Source organism: Oncorhynchus clarkii, chromosome 2, assembly GCF_045791955.1.
Source record: "Oncorhynchus clarkii lewisi isolate Uvic-CL-2024 chromosome 2, UVic_Ocla_1.0, whole genome shotgun sequence".
NCBI lineage: Eukaryota > Metazoa > Chordata > Actinopteri > Salmoniformes > Salmonidae > Oncorhynchus > Oncorhynchus clarkii.
In genome coordinates this window covers 80,735,464-80,755,312 of record NC_092148.1, presented here as the reverse complement: position 1 = coordinate 80,755,312, position 19,849 = coordinate 80,735,464, and the positions used below count along the sequence as shown (strand labels likewise).

Sequence of the window (19,849 nt, the reverse complement as noted above, 5' to 3'; positions counted from 1 at the left end):
TGAGACATCATCAAAATGGGGACATTATTCACCTGATATGAATTACCTGATGTGACATCATTCAAACGCTGTTTGTTGTCTCATTGCAGAGGAGGCGGTCAGCAGTTTGCCTGCAAACCCAGATTTACCAACAGTCCCAGTGTCCTCTCTGGCCACCCTGGGGGAGGGCGACTCCACCCTCCCAGACAATGTGACTAGTCCTTTCTCTACTCACACATGGAACACCACTAAACCTGCAAGGGCTGACAACAACACCACTATACCATCCACCACAGCGGCACACACCAACCCAACACCAGACACTGTGACCAATGACAGTCTACAGCTAACGACTGTGACCACCACAACCGTCACGCCCCTGACCGTGACCACCACAACTGTGACACCCCAGACCACGACAGCTTTGACCACAGAGGCGGTTACGACCATACCCCGGACCACTACGACCCCACAGGAAGTGACCACCTTCCAAGAAACTACATTGATGACAACCACAACTGACCCACCCACCACGGCGATGACAACCACAAGTGCTCCCACTACCACGAACGCTCCCACTACAAGTACAACTACCACTGCACCGACCACCACTTTGACTGTCCCCACCACCACCACAGAAACCACCCCTGGACCAACCACAACTGAATCTCCTCCCATCAGTGCTGAAGAGGAACGTCAACCATGTAACATCACTGAGAAGACCTGGGTCAAAACAGGTATGGGCTCTCAGTTTGAACAACCTTTCACTAACATACATTGTGTTGTTTCTTTGAGTTGTTACAGTATCTTTACAACCATAATAAAAGTCCTCTGGTTCCTTCCAAAGGATGTCCCATCCTTCACATCCAGAAGACTGACACACCTCATGTATGTGTTTTCCTCCACAGTGTTGTCTATGCAGTTGAGGAGGAACAGGCTTGATATCATTGTGAGGCAGAATCTGTCTAAAGGACTCACCCATGCTCTACAGAGGGCCTTCAATGACACCAATGTTTATGTCCAGGTCAGTATTGTACTGTACTCTGTGTTCGGATGCTGTTACTGCTGTACTGTACCTGGAGAACAACATGTACACGACCGTTCTAAAGTTTGGTGTCATTTAGAAATGCCCTTGTTTTTGAAAGAAAATGAATTTTTTTGTCCTTTAAATTAACATCAAATTGATCAGAAATACAGTGTAGACATTGTTAATGTTGTAAATGACTATTGTAGCTGGAAATGGTGGATTTTCTATGGAATATCTATGTAGGCGTACAAAGGCCCATTATCAGCAACCATCACTCCTGTGTTCCAATGGCACATTGTGTTAGCTAATCCAAGTTTATCACAAGACTAATTGATCATTAGAAAACACTTTTAGACTAGTTGAGTATCTGGAGCATCATCGTTTCTGGATTCGATTACAGACTCAAAATGGCCAGAAACAAATAACTTTCTTCTGAAACTCGTCAGTCTATTCTTGTTCTGAGAAATGAAGGCTATTCCAAAGTGAGACATTTCCAAGAAACTGAAGATCCCGTACAACGCTGTGCACTACTCCCTTCACAGGACAGAACAAACTGTCTCTAACCAGAATAGAAAGAGGAGTGGGAGGCCCCAGTGAAAAACTGAGCAAGAGGACAAGTACATTAGAGTGTCTAGTTTGAGAAACAGACGCCTCACAAGTCCTCAACTGGTAGCTTCATCAAATAGTACCCTCAAAACACCAGTCTGAATGTCAACACTGAAGAGGCGACTCCGTATGCTGGCCTTCTAGGCAGAGTTCCTCTGTCCAGTGTCTGTGCTCTTTTGCCCATCTTAATCTTTTATTTTTATTGGCCAGTCTGATATATGGCTTTTTCTTTGCAACTCTGCCTAGAAGACCAGCATCCCGGAGTCGGACTTCATTGTTGCTGTTGAGACTGGTGTTTTGCGGGTACTATTTAATGAAGCTGCCAGTTGAGGATTGTGAGGCGTCTGTTTCTCAAATACAACATTAACAATGCCTGCACTGTATTTCTGATCAATTTGATGTTATTTTGATGGACAAAAAAATAGTTTTTCTTTAAAAAACAAGGACATTTCTAAGTGACCCCAAACTTTTGAACGGTAGTGTACATCAAATATAGTATGTGCCATAGTCCCGTTCAAATATTGCATCATCCATCTTTGCGCTGTTGTAAAAGCATTTGGTATTAGTTATTATTATTATTATTATTATTATTATTATTGCATATCCCACTCCTCCTGAGACACCCTTGGAGTGTGGAGTCACGGCCAGGGGCCAGACATTATTAAAGGCGACCCTGGAGCAATTAGGGTGAACTGCCTTGCTCAAGGGCACTTCAACATACTTTTTTTCACCTAGTCGGCTCAGGGATTCGAAAACAGCGACCTTTTGGTTACTGGCCCAACGCTCTTAACTGCTAGGTTGCCTAGCTGTTACGAATGTTGAGATGGCCACTTCTAAAGGAACTATAGTGAGTGTGTTGACTTATTCTTCCTCTCCTCTTCGCCCTATTATTCATGGAGTCCAATCTCTCACTGTGATAGCAGAGACTGAAGTGACTAATGATAAAAGGATTTCAATAAGATAATAAATGGTCTCTTGAATTGTGGATAGGCGTTGCATTATAGAGGCTGTTAAGAGTATGTGAAGAGAAAGACTCTTATGGACCCTACCAGCTGAATGACTACAACTCATTATTACCAGCGTTTCCTCTTCGGAAATGTCCATTATTCAGCTCTGATTCTCTCTGTCTGTTTCTCTCTGTCTGTTTCTCTCTGTCTGTTTCTCTCTGTCTGTTTCTCTCTGTCTGATTCACTCTGTCTGATTCTCTCTGTCTGATTCTCTCTGTCTGTTTCTCTCTGTCTGATTATCTCTGTATGTTTCTCTCTGTCTGTTTCTCTCTGTCTGTTTCTCTCTGTCTGATTCTCTCTGTCTGATTCTCTCTGTCTGATTCTCTCTGTCTGATTCTCTCTGTCTGATTCTCTCTGTCTGATTCTCTCTGTCTGTTTCTCTGTCTGATTCTCTCTGTCTGTTTCTCTCTCTCTGATTCTCTCTGTCTGTTTCTCTCTGTCTGTTTCTCTCTGTCTGATTCTCTCTGTCTGATTCTCTCTGTCTGTTTCTCTCTGTCTGATTCTGTGTCTGTCATATTCTCTCTGTCTGATTCTCTCTGTCTGATTCTGTGTGTCTGTCATGTTCTCTCTGTCTGATTCTCTTTGTCTGATTCTGTGTGTCTCTGTCATATTCTCTCTGTCTGTTTCTCTCTGTCCGATTCTCTTTGTCTGATTCTGTGTGTCTCTGTCATATTCTCTCTCTCTCTGTTTCTCCCTGTGTGTTTCTCTCTGTCTGTTTCTCTCTGTCTGATTATGTGTGTCTGTCATATTCTCTCTGTCTGATTCTCTTTGTCTGATTCTGTGTGTCTCTGTCATATTCTCTCTCTCTGTTTCTCCCTGTGTTTTATTCTCTGTTTCGCTCTGTGTGTTTCTCTCTGTTTCTCCCTGTGTTTTATTCTCTGTGTGTTTCTCTCTGTTTCTCCTTGTGTTTTATTCTCTGCGTGTTTCTCTCTGTTTCTCTCTGACTCTCAGTCCTCATCTCTCCCTGTCTTGGTCTCTCTCTCTCTCTCTCTCTCTCTCTCTCTCTCTCTCTCTCTCTCTCTCTCTCTTTCTCTCTGTCTAACTGATGGCTGACTCAAGTTTAAGTCCATTGATTTCCTGCCTGTGCTGTCTGTCTATCTGTCAGTCTGTCTGGGGTGTGATTCAGTGGCTGCTACTCTATCCAAGGCCTCCTCTCCTCTCCCCATCAGAACCCATGTATTATTAGTGAGCCTGGAGGTGATCAGCGGGAGACATCACAAACACCAGCTGTATAGTTAGTGTGTCTGTGGATAGCTAGCTAACACATACTGGTAGAGACTGATGAGGAGTGGGTGGTACTACAAAGGACCAGAGACACTAGCCTTGATCATTGCCATCGTATTGTCTGTTAACGATAGCGATCAAGATATTAACAACATGTTTTCACTTCTCAGATTGAACGGGATCTCTGCAGCCCTCATAATGTCACCCTTGGGTACTATGTAGCCAGTGGGAAAATGGTCTACATCGCATCTGTGGTGGTGGAGACAGTGAAGGCTTATGGTTTTGACAAAGTGCTAGCAGACATCCGGCAGCACAGTCCTCTGGTGATGGCTGTTCTGCTCCCTGTGGCCCCCTGGGCCCCTAGCCTCAGTGTCCATCTGCAGCTCAAAACAGGTATGGCGCATCAGGAACAACACAGTGACACTGCTGGATGATGTGACCATGATTGTAGACAATGTTGTACTGTGCTGTTGTGTACTGTAACTGAATGTGCTGTGCTGGTATATTGATTGGTGCTCTGCTGTTTTTAGTTCTCAGGTTCGTAGGTCCAGCGGACAGCATCAACTCCTGCAGTTTTGTTCAGATGATGGAACAACGGCTGGAGAATGCGTTTGAGGAAGCTCAGGACAAAGTGATGGAATCTTACAGCGGGCTTTCTGTTGAGGTACATTTATGACTTGGGATCATATTCAATCACACACAATTAGCATAGTTGTTTAGAGCGTTGTATTTACTTCAACATGTCTGGTTTCGTCTGTGTTTGTTCAGATCCAGAGCACCTCCCAAGCGATTGGCTCTCCTGCCGTATCTCTGGTCTATGTGGTCAAGAACCAGGCCGCGATCCTGAATGGAACCGTCTCCAGCGGTCTCCTGAATCAGCTGACCGCAGAGCTGGTGGGCTACTTCCTCTTCTTCCCGCCCCTTGTCATTGCTGAGCGTAAGTGCCCCACTGCATCATGGGAAGGGTTTGAGTGGCATGTTTTGCCTGGCTTTTTCTCCTTATTTATTTATTTATTTTCTGATACATGAATATTGATGTCATATCCTTCAGCGATATTGTCCTTCAACGATAGCCAGGGTTGAGGTTCATTCCACAAATTCAATTATAAATCAATTCCCTCTACCTGTAAATTCCATTTAATTCAACTCAAATTCCAGGTCAGTATTTTAATTCAGAGATAATTCAATTAGTCTCAATTCTAATGTTAGTTAAATTCCAAGATTTCAATTCCATGTTCAATATTATCTCCAACAATTCCTCAAATTCCAATCTAATTGAATTGCCTCAGGCTTTTCTGGCTGTCCATGTCGCTGTTCAGACTATCTAGCTATACTGGAAATATAGAAATACAAATTGAAATTATTTAAAATTAATCCATTTTTAAACCAAGTGCATTAATTCCATTAACTGGGAAATGTACAAATATTGAATTCCAATTAAATTCCAAATATTTATATATGTTTTTACATTTAAATTATAATTCCAACAGTCCAAACTAGAGGTCGACCGATTATGATTTTTCAACGCCGATACCGATTATTGGAGGACCAAAAAAAGCCGATACCGATTAATCAGACTAGTTTTTAATATTTTTTATTTGTAATAATGACAATTACAACAATACTGGATGAACACTTATTTTAACTTAATATAATACATCAATAAAAATAAATTTAGCCTCAAATAAATAATGAAACATGTTCAATTTGGTTTAAATAATGCAAAAACAAAGTGTTGGGGAGTCTCAGAGCGAGTGACGTTTGAAACGCTATTAGCGCACACCTTGCTAACTAGCTAGCCATTTCACATCGGTTACACCAGCCATTACGCTGATAGGCTTGAAGTCATAAACAGCGCTGTGCTTGCAAAGAGCTGCTGGCAAAACGCACGAAAGTGCTGTTTGAATGAATGCTTACGAGCCTGCTGCTGCCTACCATCGCTCAGTCAGACTGCTCTATCAAATCATAGACTTAATTATAACACACAGAAATACGAGCCTTAGGTCATTAATATGGTCGAATCCGGAAACTATAATTTCGAAAACAAAACGTTTATTATTTCAGTGAAATACGGAAATATTTCATATATTGCCTGCTAACCTGTATTTCTTTTAGCTAAATATGCAGGTTTAAAAATATATACTTCTGTGTATTGATTTTAAGAAAGGCATCAGTGTTTATGGTTAGATAGTCGTGCCACGATTGTGCTTTTTTCGCAAATGCGCTTTTGTTAAATCATCCCCCTGCGTTGCATCGATTACATGCAACACAGGACACGCTAGATAAACTAGTAATATCATCAACCATGTGCAGTTAACTCGTGATTATGATTGATTGATTGTTTTTTATAAGATAAGTTTAATGCTAGCTAGCAACTTACCTTGGCTTCTACTGCATTCGCGGTACAGGTAGGCTCCTCGTGGAGTGCAATGAGAGGCAGGTGGTTAGAGTGTTGGACTAGTTAACCGTAAGGTTGCAAGATTGAATCCCAGAGCTGACAAGGTAAAAATCTATCGTTCTGCCCCTGAACAAGGTAGTTAACCCACCATTCCTAGGCCGTCATTGAAATTAAGAATGTGTTCTTAACTGACTTGCCTAGTTAAATAAAGGTGTAAAAAAAAAAAAAAAAACTAAGACTGCAAAATCGGCGTCCAAAAATACAGATTTCCGATAGTTGAAATCGGCCCTAATTAATCGGCCATTCCGATTAATCGGTCGACCTCTAGTCCAAACAGTCTTATTCAATTTCAATTCCATAACCTGAAGATTGTTGAAATTTGAATGAAATTCAATGTAAATAATCTCCTTCGTGAGTGTGTGTTCTGAACATGAAAATGTATGCTGTCTTGATTTCAATATACCTGCAGAGTACTGATAATCAGATGTTGAACTCATTTACAAAGGAGAAGTTATGGCTGCTTGCATTTACTGTCATCCAGTATCTTGTTGTTGTGCAGAGAGGAGACTGACTAGTTTACTTCATGCTCAACTTCAATCATTTGCATCACCTTCTGGGTGTTTTACTTCACATAATGGGTAATTTTAGCATGAAGGGAAGATCAGATAACATTCTATTTATATTTACACACTACCTCAGGATCCAAATGAATCCTTTACCATTTATTATTCAAGGCTCGTTCGTACATGATTACAGAGTGTCAAACAGAGTTATGAGGGATAAGGTGCCACTGCAAAGTCAGAGGCAACATCCCTGCTGGCCTCCAGCCAGCTACATAATAGGACAGAAAATGTGGAATTTATCAGGCATGCAGCCTGGCACCCTCTATCTCTCTCTCTCGCTGTCTCTGTCTCTCTGTGTGTGTGTGTGTATTTGTTCACTCTGTCTTCATCTCTCTCCCCCCTCTTCCTCCACAGCACTAGAATACCACAACCTCAATACATCCACTGCCACCAAGCACTACTGGGTGATCACAGGTAATTAAACGTGTCATTGATTTTCACTAACTGCTAGTTAGTTAATGCTTTGCTCTAATGCTGTGTGTTGTGTACAGTTTTCCCCCAACATATCTGAGCTCCTCTTTCCCCTCTGAATGCTATTGCTGCATTATTTAGAGATTCTGGACATCTGCTTCTGAAAGATCACATCGGATCAGAGCTCAGTGTGAAGGAGGCTTTCTTTTGTGAGAGATCTCTAAATTAGCTTTAGCCTCTCCCTGTACCTTTCTGCTACTGTCATGATGAGACCACAGTGTGCCAAGGTCAGCCTGACAATATAATGGGACTTACAGGTTTTAAATTGAGGGATGAATAACCATACCTCTTTGTCCTCCACTGTCCCTATCCCACCTCTTCATCTCCTCTCTTGTCCTCTTACTCTCTCTCTCTCTCTCTCTCTCTCTCTCTCTCTCTCTCTCTCTCTCTCTCTCTCTCTCTCTCTCTCTGTACTCCACTGCTCTGCAGTAATTCAGGATGTTGACAGCTCATCTCTGGAGAGGAATTATCAGAGCTTTGCTAGTTTAATGGAGCAGCGGCTGGCTGAGCTGTTTTTGGTGGCTGGGCGTCAGGGGAGCCAGGGGAGCCGCTTTAGAAGGGCCACCACTGTTGGGGACTACACCGTCCAGGTGAGGTGGGCACACACACGGGTTGCATGCTCACTCACCGATTAACAACCTCTGTTTTATGTTGACTTGCCAGAGTTTCACAATTTTTTGAAGACCCACAGAATTTCTATTCTCTCGGTTATGTTTTGCCACAGATGAATTGTTTTATGTAAAGTCACAGATGATCCGTTTTTATGAGGGGGAGAGAGCTCATGTAATGGATGTTGATCTCTTCCATTTAACACCCCCCTTCTTTATGGCAAGCTTTAATCACAGCCCTTGATTAAACCGTTATGATGTATTATGGACATAAAACATTTGATCTATAATAAAATCAGATTATTTCCACATATTAATCCCACGTGTGGTCCCGGAGTGCTGTTATTTTCAAGTGTTTGCCCCTTCAGATAACATCAGTCTTATTATTGTAATAGCTCTTTTATGCAATATGACAACACTGAATCCACCAATTTGTGTTGTTCTTGTTTAGATGGTTGGTATTCGTCGGCTCCCTGGGCCAAAGAATCCTGCCGAAATGACCTACTATGCCCAACTGAACGGTGCCCCCATAACTGGCACCACTGCAGCCAAGACTCTCAGTACCTTGGATTCCCAAACCATGGCTCTAACCCTGGGCTACTTTATCCAGCGCCAAGCAGATCGTAGGTTATCTCCACATCTTTACCAAACAGCTGTAACATTATTATCTTAGATGACGTGTATAGAACTAACTTTTCAGTCAGTCACACAGATGGATGCACACAAGTAATTGCAGTATATTTTTGTTTTGCTCAAACTGAAACACATATACAGTGAGTGCACAAAACATTAAGAACACCTGCTCTTTCCATGACATAGACTGACCAGGTGAAAGCTATGATCCCTTATTGATATCACTTGTTAAATCCACTTCAATCAGTGTAGATGAAATGGAGGAGACAGGTTAAAGAAGGATTTTTAAGTCTTGAGACTATTGAGACATGGATAGTGTACAGTATGAGTGCCATTCAGAGGGTGAATCTTCAGTTTTCCGTTTGTATTAATAATGGTCCACCACTGAAAGGACATCCAGTCAACTTGACGTAGGACAGAATATTGATAGATGGTGTGGGTGGCTGGTGTATCTATTTTATCTCCATGATTTCCGACAGCTGTGGTAAAGGTCCCGCCGGCCAATCTGTGGATCATGGCCGTGCTGACGCCTGTTGCCCTGGTGATGGTTGTTGTTGTCATGGTCACCGCCATCCTGTGCAAGAGGAACAGGGTCATCTTCAAGACGGGCGCTTTCAGGAGCTTCAAAACACGCTCTAAGGTGAACTTTACATATCTCTTAACATCTTAATGTGCAATTCAGAGAAATGTCACATCTGGGCAAGTCTTGGCACTTTATCTTGTGTTCGCTCAATTACTTATAGCCAATGGTGATGGATGCTCAATGAGCATTATGGGGGCAAAATGAGAATCCAGATGGTTAATGTGCTGGAATCGAATCCTCAGCTAAATGTCCCTTTAATTGTCTTCTTGTTTAGACGTCCTATCGGAGGGAGGGCAGTTATCACCACCAGGTATTGACTGAGTGTTATTGTCAGTAAATGCATGTGGCTGTGCTTGGGAGAGGACATCCCTCCTTTGTAGGCAGTGCCTCGGGGAAATCAATGGGATGGAGGGGTCTCACCAGGGCTCACCGTCTATGATCAATGGGCCATTCTATACATCCCTGTGCCTTTCAAATGCATAGTAATGATTCTTATCCACCAGGCGTCTTCTCATCCAGTCTCATCTCATACCAGCTAGTGGTTTCATGGTGGAATCCAAGCCATCAGTAATGTTGTTACTGGATTAAATATGGTGCCATTTTGATTCATAGAGATAATGTGGAGGAGCATAAACAAGATCCCCTACCCTAAACATTTCAGATTCATCATGTACCCCGTCGTTCCACAACTCATGCAGCAGCAGAGAAAGTTGGCTGATTTTAGTGTTATTTCTCAACGTCATTCCATCATCACTCCCCCCAGAGAGACAGATGTACTAAGGCATATTTTTGGATGGGAAACGAGGAGCACTAGCTCCAGCTTATGTTGTAGGACAAGGTCAGAGATACACATGATTAGTACAAATAGGATAGTAGGATAGGACTTCTCTCCCAGAAACAAGGCCTGTTTCTATTAGCATAGTGTCTGCTTACTGTATTTACATTTCAGAGTGCAGTGCTTCAAGGTTTGTAAAACTGTTGGTAAACATTAAATGTCACTGGGTTGTTTTGAATGTGACATAAATGATTTAAAGCGTTGCTAAATTTGGAGATTCACGCATGGCGCTGTAAGGCCAATTGTTCGGTCTTTCCCTTTCTGACCAAAGATGTGGCACGCATGCGCAACTACTGAGATAAATATTCTTAGAATGATTTGGTTTATGAATAGCTTGTGCTAAAGGACGTGGTAAATGCGTTGAGTTGAAATCTTTGGCTCCACTACTCCACTGCACATATTTGCAGTTTGTAATGTGTTGGTGTTCAAACGTTCTGGGAATGAAGACAGAATATCAAGCAGAGCCTAACCCACTAGGTAGATAGTGGGCTTCATGAACCTCTAGCCCACAGCACACAATTATCCATCAAAGTGGGACAACAACGTCAAGCTGCAAATCAATGGCATGGCTTCAGTCTGCATGTGTGCTTTTGCAGGAAATGTGTGAATCTATTTCATTGCTCTCCAAATTCACTATGTGGTATAGTCCATCATGTGTCTTCATTTTGAAAGTTTGTGCAATGAAGAGAAAATCATATCAATCATAATTTAGTTGTTCAGAGAGGTTCTACCATTCGTTTTTTTTTACGCGTGGGTGTTGTCAAACCTGTCCCCCTCTGTCCCGTGACTCCATCAGTACACTGAATGAGCTCAAGTCAGAACACAGAATCCGTTTCTGGGCGGTTCCACGCCAGAAGGAGCAGAAAATATTTTTGGTAACCCAGATTGTTCTGGCAATTCTCACGTAGAAACTTCATTCGGAGGAAGGATTTTTGACACGTTTTTAACATTTGTACCACCATTTCTTTCTTTGTTTTATCATGATGAACGTGGACCTATACATGCCTCCTGTTAGTCCCTATGATCTGTAAACCGTGCATGATACAGGCAACATATTGATGCCTTTATACTCCTTATGTTCTTAAACATGGAGTACGTCTTGATTCTGAAATATAAACATTACACATGAATTTATTCCACATGAAACATATTCATATTAATATCGCAAAATGACCCCTATTAATTTAGCTTGTTTTAAGACATATTGTTTGGAATAATATACTCTACAAGTACATCACATTTCCAGAGTGGGCTCTCTGCTAATTCGGAAGGTATGATCTATTTTATGAACACCACCAATACAGTGAATGGAAAACGGGAACTCCCTCTGCTTGTGACTTGCAGAATGTGCAATCCTAAAGGAGTGCTGTGATTGGTTAATGACCTATAATGTCAATATCTATGTATAAAATCATTAAAAGTACCAGAGAGTCACTCTGGAAATTTGACCTGTTTGAAGAGTATATTGTTGCAAACAAAATGTCAGAAATAAGCTAAATCAAGAAGGGTAGTTTTGTGATATTGATATTTGTAATATTGAATAAATGAAGAATCTAGACATAGTCCATATTTTAGAACACACTATAATGAGTATAGTAATATAAATGGCACCAAGATGTTGTCGGTATCATTTACGGTTCACAGATCATAGGGTCTTACAGAAGGCACCACCCTAGAACAGTAGGTCTGAAAAGAGCCTAAAATGACCACTTTCTCATGATTTTCTTTATCATTTTTTCCAATTAAGTTTCTATGTGAGAATTGCCAGAACAATCTGAGATACAAAAAATATTTTCCGCTCCTTCTGGTGTGGAATCGCCCCTTTGTCAAATCCATCACAGTAGCCTTGTGCAGAGTCTTGGACCAACTCCATGTCTTTATCAGACTGGGCAGTTGAAAGGTGACCATTTAGAAAGTCAACGGAATCAAGTGGACAGAGAGGCCTGCCTCTTGCCAGTGAAAAATATCTGTGTTGAGCTCAGCCTTTAAGGTTCATCTGCCTGGTACAGCGTATCAATTTCTCTCCTATTTAGCTGTGTGCTGCAACTATGTGTCATAATACACTTGATGGCACTGAGACTCTTTAATTATTAAAGCTGTGTGCAGTTATATTTTCCCTTCTTATCCACACATGCACTCAAGTAGAAATACATTGAATATAATGTATTTATGTATTTCGTTTTCCAAAAATAATGCCTGCACCTGAGAGGCTTCATGAAATTAGAGTAATTTGGTTATACAAAGAAACTGCCTAGACCCTGCAGACATTAACAAAAATATAAATCATGAACCAATGACATTTTCCATGTCTTTCCTCCAATACATCTCAACTTAAAAGTGCCATTAGACGTTTCGTTTAACATTTAGTAGAATCCCATTCTGTCTTTACTTGCTGACTGAGAGAAAACAGAGCTCACTGAGCCGACTGCTCGTTTACTTTGTCTGTAAATGAAATGTCATTCTCTTAAAGCACTCCTTTACTTTACCATATATCATCGTAAACCCTTTCCTAACCTTCTCTATCCCAGCCTGTGCAGGGATTTGACTATGCCAAGAAGCATATGGGCCATCAGCAAGGTGAGGAGACCATCTCTGTTACCAAGGAGACGCTGGTCCTGGGCCTCCCGGTGAGAGATGCCCCATTGTCATTGGACAGGAAGGTGCACCAGGATGGGACCGCTTCTAAAAGACCCCCTTCTGCTGATATCATCCACAAAGGGTAAGAAGAACGCCGATTGAAATAGAAACCAAATTATAGGATCTCTATGAAGATTGATCCCTGTTTACTATAGATTACCAGACCACATTTGGATTTGTTTGTGCCAATACTTTAAGTCAAGGAAAATTCACAATAAGTATTACAGTCTTGGACAGATTGCCTAGAATCTGCTTAAATCTGCTCATGTTGACTGGCTTACAGTTTGCCTGGGTGTTGCCAATTGCCCGATTCGTAGCCGTCTATCACTCAGTTAAGGCAATAGAAAGCTAAAATGTTGTTACAAAACATGAGTCATGAATGTGTTATTGCCGTGCCACAAAACGGATAGAGCCTGCTGTCTTTCCTCTAGTCTAGAAGACAAAGCCAAGCTTTTGCTGCTGTTTTGAGCCATCTTTTCTTTGAATTTCCCACGCATTAAAATTCTAATTTTAACACAGAGACATTTACAGACCACCAAAGCCTTGATTTTTTTGTTTATTGACCCAGCCCAAGACATCAGTCATTGTCTTAAAGCTGTCAAATGTAGTAGATCTCCCCTATCTTCGGCTGATTTAGACCCACCACGTTTTTTAAATATTTACTGCTGCCAAGCTGGAGGTGTGACACGAGTCTGCTACAATGATCATTGGGTTTTGAAGGCACTGCAGTGTAGACCTGGGTTCAAATAGCATTGGAAATATCTCCAATGCTTTGAGTATTTGCTCTAGCCTTCCTGGAGTACCAGATTTTGGGGGGGGGCAGTTTTTAAACTATTCTATTGGTCCTTTTAAACCCAGTCAAGCTCAATCAAACACCAATAAAGTATTATTTTAAATATTATGTGAACCCAGGTCTGCTGCAGCGGCTGCTATTCCAGTCACTCTTTGGATGGACCGCAGGGCTCATTCAGACTGGGATTAGCAAGGCTTCAAAAGGCTACAAAACACACAGCTGTGCAGTGTGATGATTAAAGCATAAAACGCCTTTGAAAAGCTGCTGAGAATAATAATTGGTAAAACAAGCAGGCGGTAAACACACATGGTGGTGTAAAGTGAATAGAGGCTGAACACTGGGCATGGAGAGAGACAGTGGTGTAAAGTGAATAGAGGCTGAACACTGGGCATGGAGAGAGACATAGTGGTGTAAAGTGAATAGAGGCTGAACACTGGGCATAGAGAGAGACATAGTGGTGTAAAGTGAATAGAGGCTGAACACTGGGCATGGAGAGAGACAGTGGTGTAAAGTGAATAGAGGCTGAACACTGGGCATGGAGAGAGACAGTGGTGTAAAGTGAATAGAGGCTGAACACTGGGCATGGAGAGAGACATAGTGGTGTAAAGTGAATAGAGGCTGAACACTGGGCATGGAGAGAGACATAGTGGTGTAAAGTGAATAGAGGCTGAACACTGGGCATGGAGAGAGACACAGTGGTGTAAAGTGAATAGAGGCTGAACACTGGGCATGGAGAGAGACATAGTGGTGTAAAGTGAATAGAGGTTTAACACTGGGCATGGAGAGAGACATAGTGGTGTAAAGTGAATAGAGGCTGAACACTGGGCATGGAGAGAGACATAGTGGTGTAAAGTGAACAGAGGCTGAACACTGAACATGGAGTGAGTGAGCTACATAGCCTGGAGAGATCCTTCCAGGGCCATGTTTGATTCAGTGTTCCTCTGGGCTCAGGTTGACAGGAATACATGCATCCTCAATCTGTTCTCTCTCTCTCCCCCTCCCTCTCCATCTCTCTCTCTTCCCTCTCTCTGTCTGACCATGTATCACAGGAGTAGAACTGTACCTCATTATAGAAGCCTCATGATTGCGAATGCTGATTCCATTTAGTATTTCTGAATGCATTACACCCTTAGAATAATCTAATCTTGTTTAACCCATAACTAAAATCACGTATTTGGTCAGATGCTCGATTATGTTTAAGTAGTCTGTCCATGAGGGATTAAGAATAATCTGATACAAACATTCTGAAGAGCAATGTCGATATGAGCTGACATAATGGGTGTGTGTGTTCCTAGCTGTCTTATCTGACATAACATCAGGCTCCTGTGTTAGTCACTGGTGTCAGTCTGTTGGTTACACCTGAAAAGATACCAGGCGAGGGTAGTTTGACATTAAGATAGTATCTCCCACTGTTCCAGCCTGTGGCCTTGTTGTGAAGCATAGCTTTAGATAGAACACAGCCTTTATCGGTGTCTCTGTCACCAGGGTTGAACAGTGAGTGACATGTTATATGTAATCCCATTGCAAAAAAACAAACTGTAATCAGATGCGTTACCATGAAAAAAATATTGCAATCAGATTACAGATACTTTTGAAAAACTAGATGATTATGTTTGCGAAAAAAGACATTACACCTTTTCTGTTTTCTCAATGACATCCAATTCATCATTGAAAAAAGGTGGCAGTTTAATTTTGTTCCACCTGATCGAGTCTGAAACCACTATGAGGAAGCACCAAATGCGTTTAAAGGATTATTTTTGTTGTCTTCTAATGCTGTAATCTAAAAGTAACAATACTGAGTTTGGTTAATCCAGAAGTTGTTACTGATTACACATTTTGGGCAGGTAACTATGGTAACTTCAATGGATTATGTTTAATAAGTAACCTGCCAACCCTGTCTGTCACATACTGCAGTCAGATCTCACAGGTTAGAACTGGCCAGGGGGCTGTGTGATAGCAGCATTACCCTTGGATAATACTGTATGCACAAAGCTTACCACTGCCTGCCTCTGTTGCTATGGTTACCTGCGGCAGGTTGCCAAGCGAGGACGGCTCAGTTACAAGCAATGAATCCCGGAAACTCAACACGGGCAAGAGCTCGATGGTACGGAGGCCTGCGGTACAGAACAGCGCCAAGGAGGATCTACTACACAAGAGGAACGGTGAGAGAGAGGAGAGAGGCCATACTCCGGCTACTGTACTGCTGAGAGGCCATACTCCGGCTACTGCTGCTTGTCCCTACTGCTGCCCACCACAATATTGTGTCCTCACACAGGCTTGATACACCATACGGCCATTAGAGAGAACTAATGAATTGTAAATTAAAATAAGCACTTACTGTATATGCAGGGATGCACAAACACACAGTATGCACCATGGAAACACACAGACACAAACACACAGTATGCACCATGGAAACACACAGACACATACACACAGTATGCACCATGGAAACACACAGACACAAACACACAGTATGCACCATGGAAACACACAGACACAAACACACAGTATGCACCATGGAAACACACAGACACATACACACAGTATGCACCATGGAAACACACAGACACAAACACACAGTATGCACCATGGAAACACACAGACACACACACACAGTATGCACCATGGAAACACACAGACACATACACACAGTATGCACCATGGAAACACACAGACACAAACACACAGTATGCACCATGGAAACACACAGACACACACACACAGTATGCACCATGGAAACACACAGACACATACACACAGTATGCACCATGGAAACACACAGACACATACACACAGTATGCACCATGGAAACACACAGACACAAACACACAGTATGCACCATGGAAACACACAGACACAAACACACAGTATGCACCATGGAAACACACAGACACACACACACACACACAAGCATCTTTCTATTTCCCTCCTATCTAACTGCAGTAGCTGTAACACTCAGGCAGTGTGAGTGGGGATGTGAGGAAGGGTCTGATGAATGATAAAAGGATGATGCAGTGGCAGCCACTGAAAGTCCTCATTGTTCTTGAACTTCAGATATTTACCTTACTGGATGCATCAAATGAAAGGTGACAGTCTGGTAGAATTTCATTTTTACACAATGTTTCCATTGTTATTTGGAAGTTGTCTATGATGATTGATATGCCTTAATATCTCAAGGTTAGATTACACACTGCATTACAGTAAGCGTCTCAATTTCAGAAATTATGTTGAGACAATGTCCAGTCAATATTGTTACTGTGGCATCTAGAAAGCTTTCATTTTCAACCGTCTAGCAATGGTTACCCAACATTTTATTGGTGAGATGTATTATAACGTAGTTTACATATTAACGTATTATAACGTAGTTTACATATTAACGTATTATAACGTAGTTTACATATTAATGTATTATAACGTAGTTTACATATTAACCTATTATAACGTAGTTTACATATTAATGTATTATAACGTAGTTTACATATTAACCTATTATAACGTAGTTTACATATTAATGTATTATAACGTAGTTTACATATTAACCTATTATAACGTAGTTTACATATTAACCTATTATAACGTAGTTTACATATTAACGTATTATAACGTAGTTTACATATTAACGTATTATAACGTAGTTTACATATTAACGTATTATAACGTAGTTTACATATTAATGTATTATAACGGAGTTTACATATTAATGTATTATAACGTAGTTTACATATTAACGTATTATAACGTAGTTTACATATTAACGTATTATAACGTAGTTTACATATTAATGTATTATAACGTAGTTTACATATTAATGTATTATAACGTAGTTTACATATTAATGTATTATAACGGAGTTTACATATTAATGTATTATAACGTAGTTTACATATTAACCTATTATAACGTAGTTTACATATTAACGTATTATAACGTAGTTTACATATTAATGTATTATAACGGAGTTTACATATTAATGTATTATAACGTAGTTTACATATTAACCTATTATAACGTAGTTTACATATTAACCTATTATAATGTAGTTTACATATTAACGTATTATAACGTAGTTTACATATTAACCTATTATAACGTAGTTTACATATTAATGTATTATAACGGAGTTTACATATTAATGTATTATAACGTAGTTTACATATTAACGTATTATAACGTCGTTTACATATTAACGTATTATAACGTAGTTTACATATTAACGTATTATAACGTAGTTTACATATTAACGTATTATAACGTAGTTTACATATTAATGTATTATAACGGAGTTTACATATTAATGTATTATAACGGAGTTTACATATTAACGTATTATAACGTAGTTTACATATTAACGTATTATAACGTAGTTTACATATTAACGTATTATAACGTAGTTTACATATTAACGTATTATAACGTAGTTTACATATTAACCTATTATAACGTAGTTTACATATTAACCTATTATAACGTAGTTTACATATTAATGTATTATAACGTAGTTTACATATTAACCTATTATAACGTAGTTTACATATTAATGTATTATAACGTAGTTTACATATTAACCTATTATAACGTAGTTTACATATTTACCTATTATAACGTAGTTGACATATTAATGTATTATAACGTAGTTTACATATTAACGTATTATAACGTAGTTTACATATTAACCTATTATAACGTAGTTTACATATTAACCTATTATAACGTAGTTTACATATTAATGTATTATAACGTAGTTTACATATTAACCTATTATAACGTAGTTTACATATTAATGTATTATAACGTAGTTTACATATTAACCTATTATAACGTAGTTTACATATTTACCTATTATAACGTAGTTTACATATTAATGTATTATAACGTAGTTTACATATTAACCTATTATAACGTAGTTTACATATGAACGTATTATAACGTAGTTTACATATTAACGTATTATAACGTAGTTTACATATTAACCTATTATAACGTAGTTTACATATTAATGTATTATAACGTAGTTTACATATTAATGTATTATAACGTAGTTTACATATTAACGTATTATAACGTAGTTTACATATTAATGTATTATAACGGAGTTTACATATTAATGTATTATAACGTAGTTTACATATTAACCTATTATAACGTAGTTTACATATTAACCTATTATAACGTAGTTTACATATTAACGTATTATAACGTAGTTTACATATTAACGTATTATAACGTAGTTTACATATTAACCTATTATAACGTAGTTTACATATTAACCTATTATAACGTAGTTTACATATTAACCTATTATAACGTAGTTTACATATTAACGTATTATAACGTAGTTTACATATTAACGTATTATAACGTAGTTTACATATTAACGTATTATAACGTAGTTTACATATTAACGTATTATAACGTAGTTTACATATTAACGTATTATAACGTAGTTTACATATTAACGTATTATAACGTAGTTTACATATTAACGTATTATAACGTAGTTTACATATTAACGTATTATAACGTAGTTTACATATTAACGTATTATAGCGTAGTTTACATATTAACGTATTATAACGTAGTTTACATATTAACGTATTATAACGTAGTTTACATATTAATGTATTATAACGTAGTTTACATATTAACCTATTATAACGTAGTTTACATATTAATGTATTATAACGTAGTTTACATATTAACCTATTATAACGTAGTTTACATATTAACCTATTATAACGTAGTTTACATATTAACCTATTATAACGTAGTTTACATATTAATGTATTATAACGTAGTTTACATATTATCGTATTATAACGTAGTTTACATATTAACCTATTATAACGTAGTTTACATATTAACCTATTATAACGTAGTTTACATATTAACGTATTATAACGTAGTTTACATATTAACCTATTATAACGTAGTTTACATATTAATGTATTATAACGTAGTTTACATATTAACCTATTATAACGTAGTTTACATATTAACGTATTATAACGTAGTTTACATATTAACGTATTATAACGTAGTTTACATATTAACGTATTATAACGTAGTTTACATATTAATGTATTATAACGTAGTTTACATATTAACCTATTATAACGTAGTTTACATATTAATGTATTATAACGTAGTTTACATATTAACCTATTATAACGTAGTTTACATATTAACCTATTATAACGTAGTTTACATATTAACCTATTATAACGTAGTTTACATATTAATGTATTATAACGTAGTTTACATATTATCGTATTATAACGTAGTTTACATATTAACCTATTATAACGTAGTTTACATATTAACCTATTATAACGTAGTTTACATATTAACGTATTATAACGTAGTTTACATATTAACGTATTATAACGTAGTTTACATATTAATGTATTATAACGTAGTTTACA

General features: G+C 38.8%; 1 protein-coding gene across 2 annotated transcripts in view; it reads left to right on the top strand.

Annotated features, from left to right (window-relative positions):
• LOC139374586 (KIAA1549-like a) overlaps window positions 1-19,849 on the top strand; it is a 56,262-nt gene that overhangs the window by 9,765 nt on the left and 26,648 nt on the right. The window contains exons 3-14 of one of the 2 annotated variants that reach the window (XM_071115603.1): window positions 90-716; window positions 888-1,003; window positions 4,014-4,236; window positions 4,374-4,507; window positions 4,612-4,780; window positions 7,219-7,278; window positions 7,765-7,925; window positions 8,395-8,566; window positions 9,056-9,216; window positions 9,434-9,469; window positions 12,523-12,713; window positions 15,459-15,586. In XM_071115603.1, the coding sequence (XP_070971704.1) occupies window positions 90-716; window positions 888-1,003; window positions 4,014-4,236; window positions 4,374-4,507; window positions 4,612-4,780; window positions 7,219-7,278; window positions 7,765-7,925; window positions 8,395-8,566; window positions 9,056-9,216; window positions 9,434-9,469; window positions 12,523-12,713; window positions 15,459-15,586 (2,178 nt within the window). The remainder of the gene's footprint in view (window positions 1-89; window positions 717-887; window positions 1,004-4,013; window positions 4,237-4,373; window positions 4,508-4,611; window positions 4,781-7,218; window positions 7,279-7,764; window positions 7,926-8,394; window positions 8,567-9,055; window positions 9,217-9,433; window positions 9,470-12,522; window positions 12,714-15,458; window positions 15,587-19,849) is intronic. The other variant, XM_071115609.1, reaches the window with a different exon arrangement.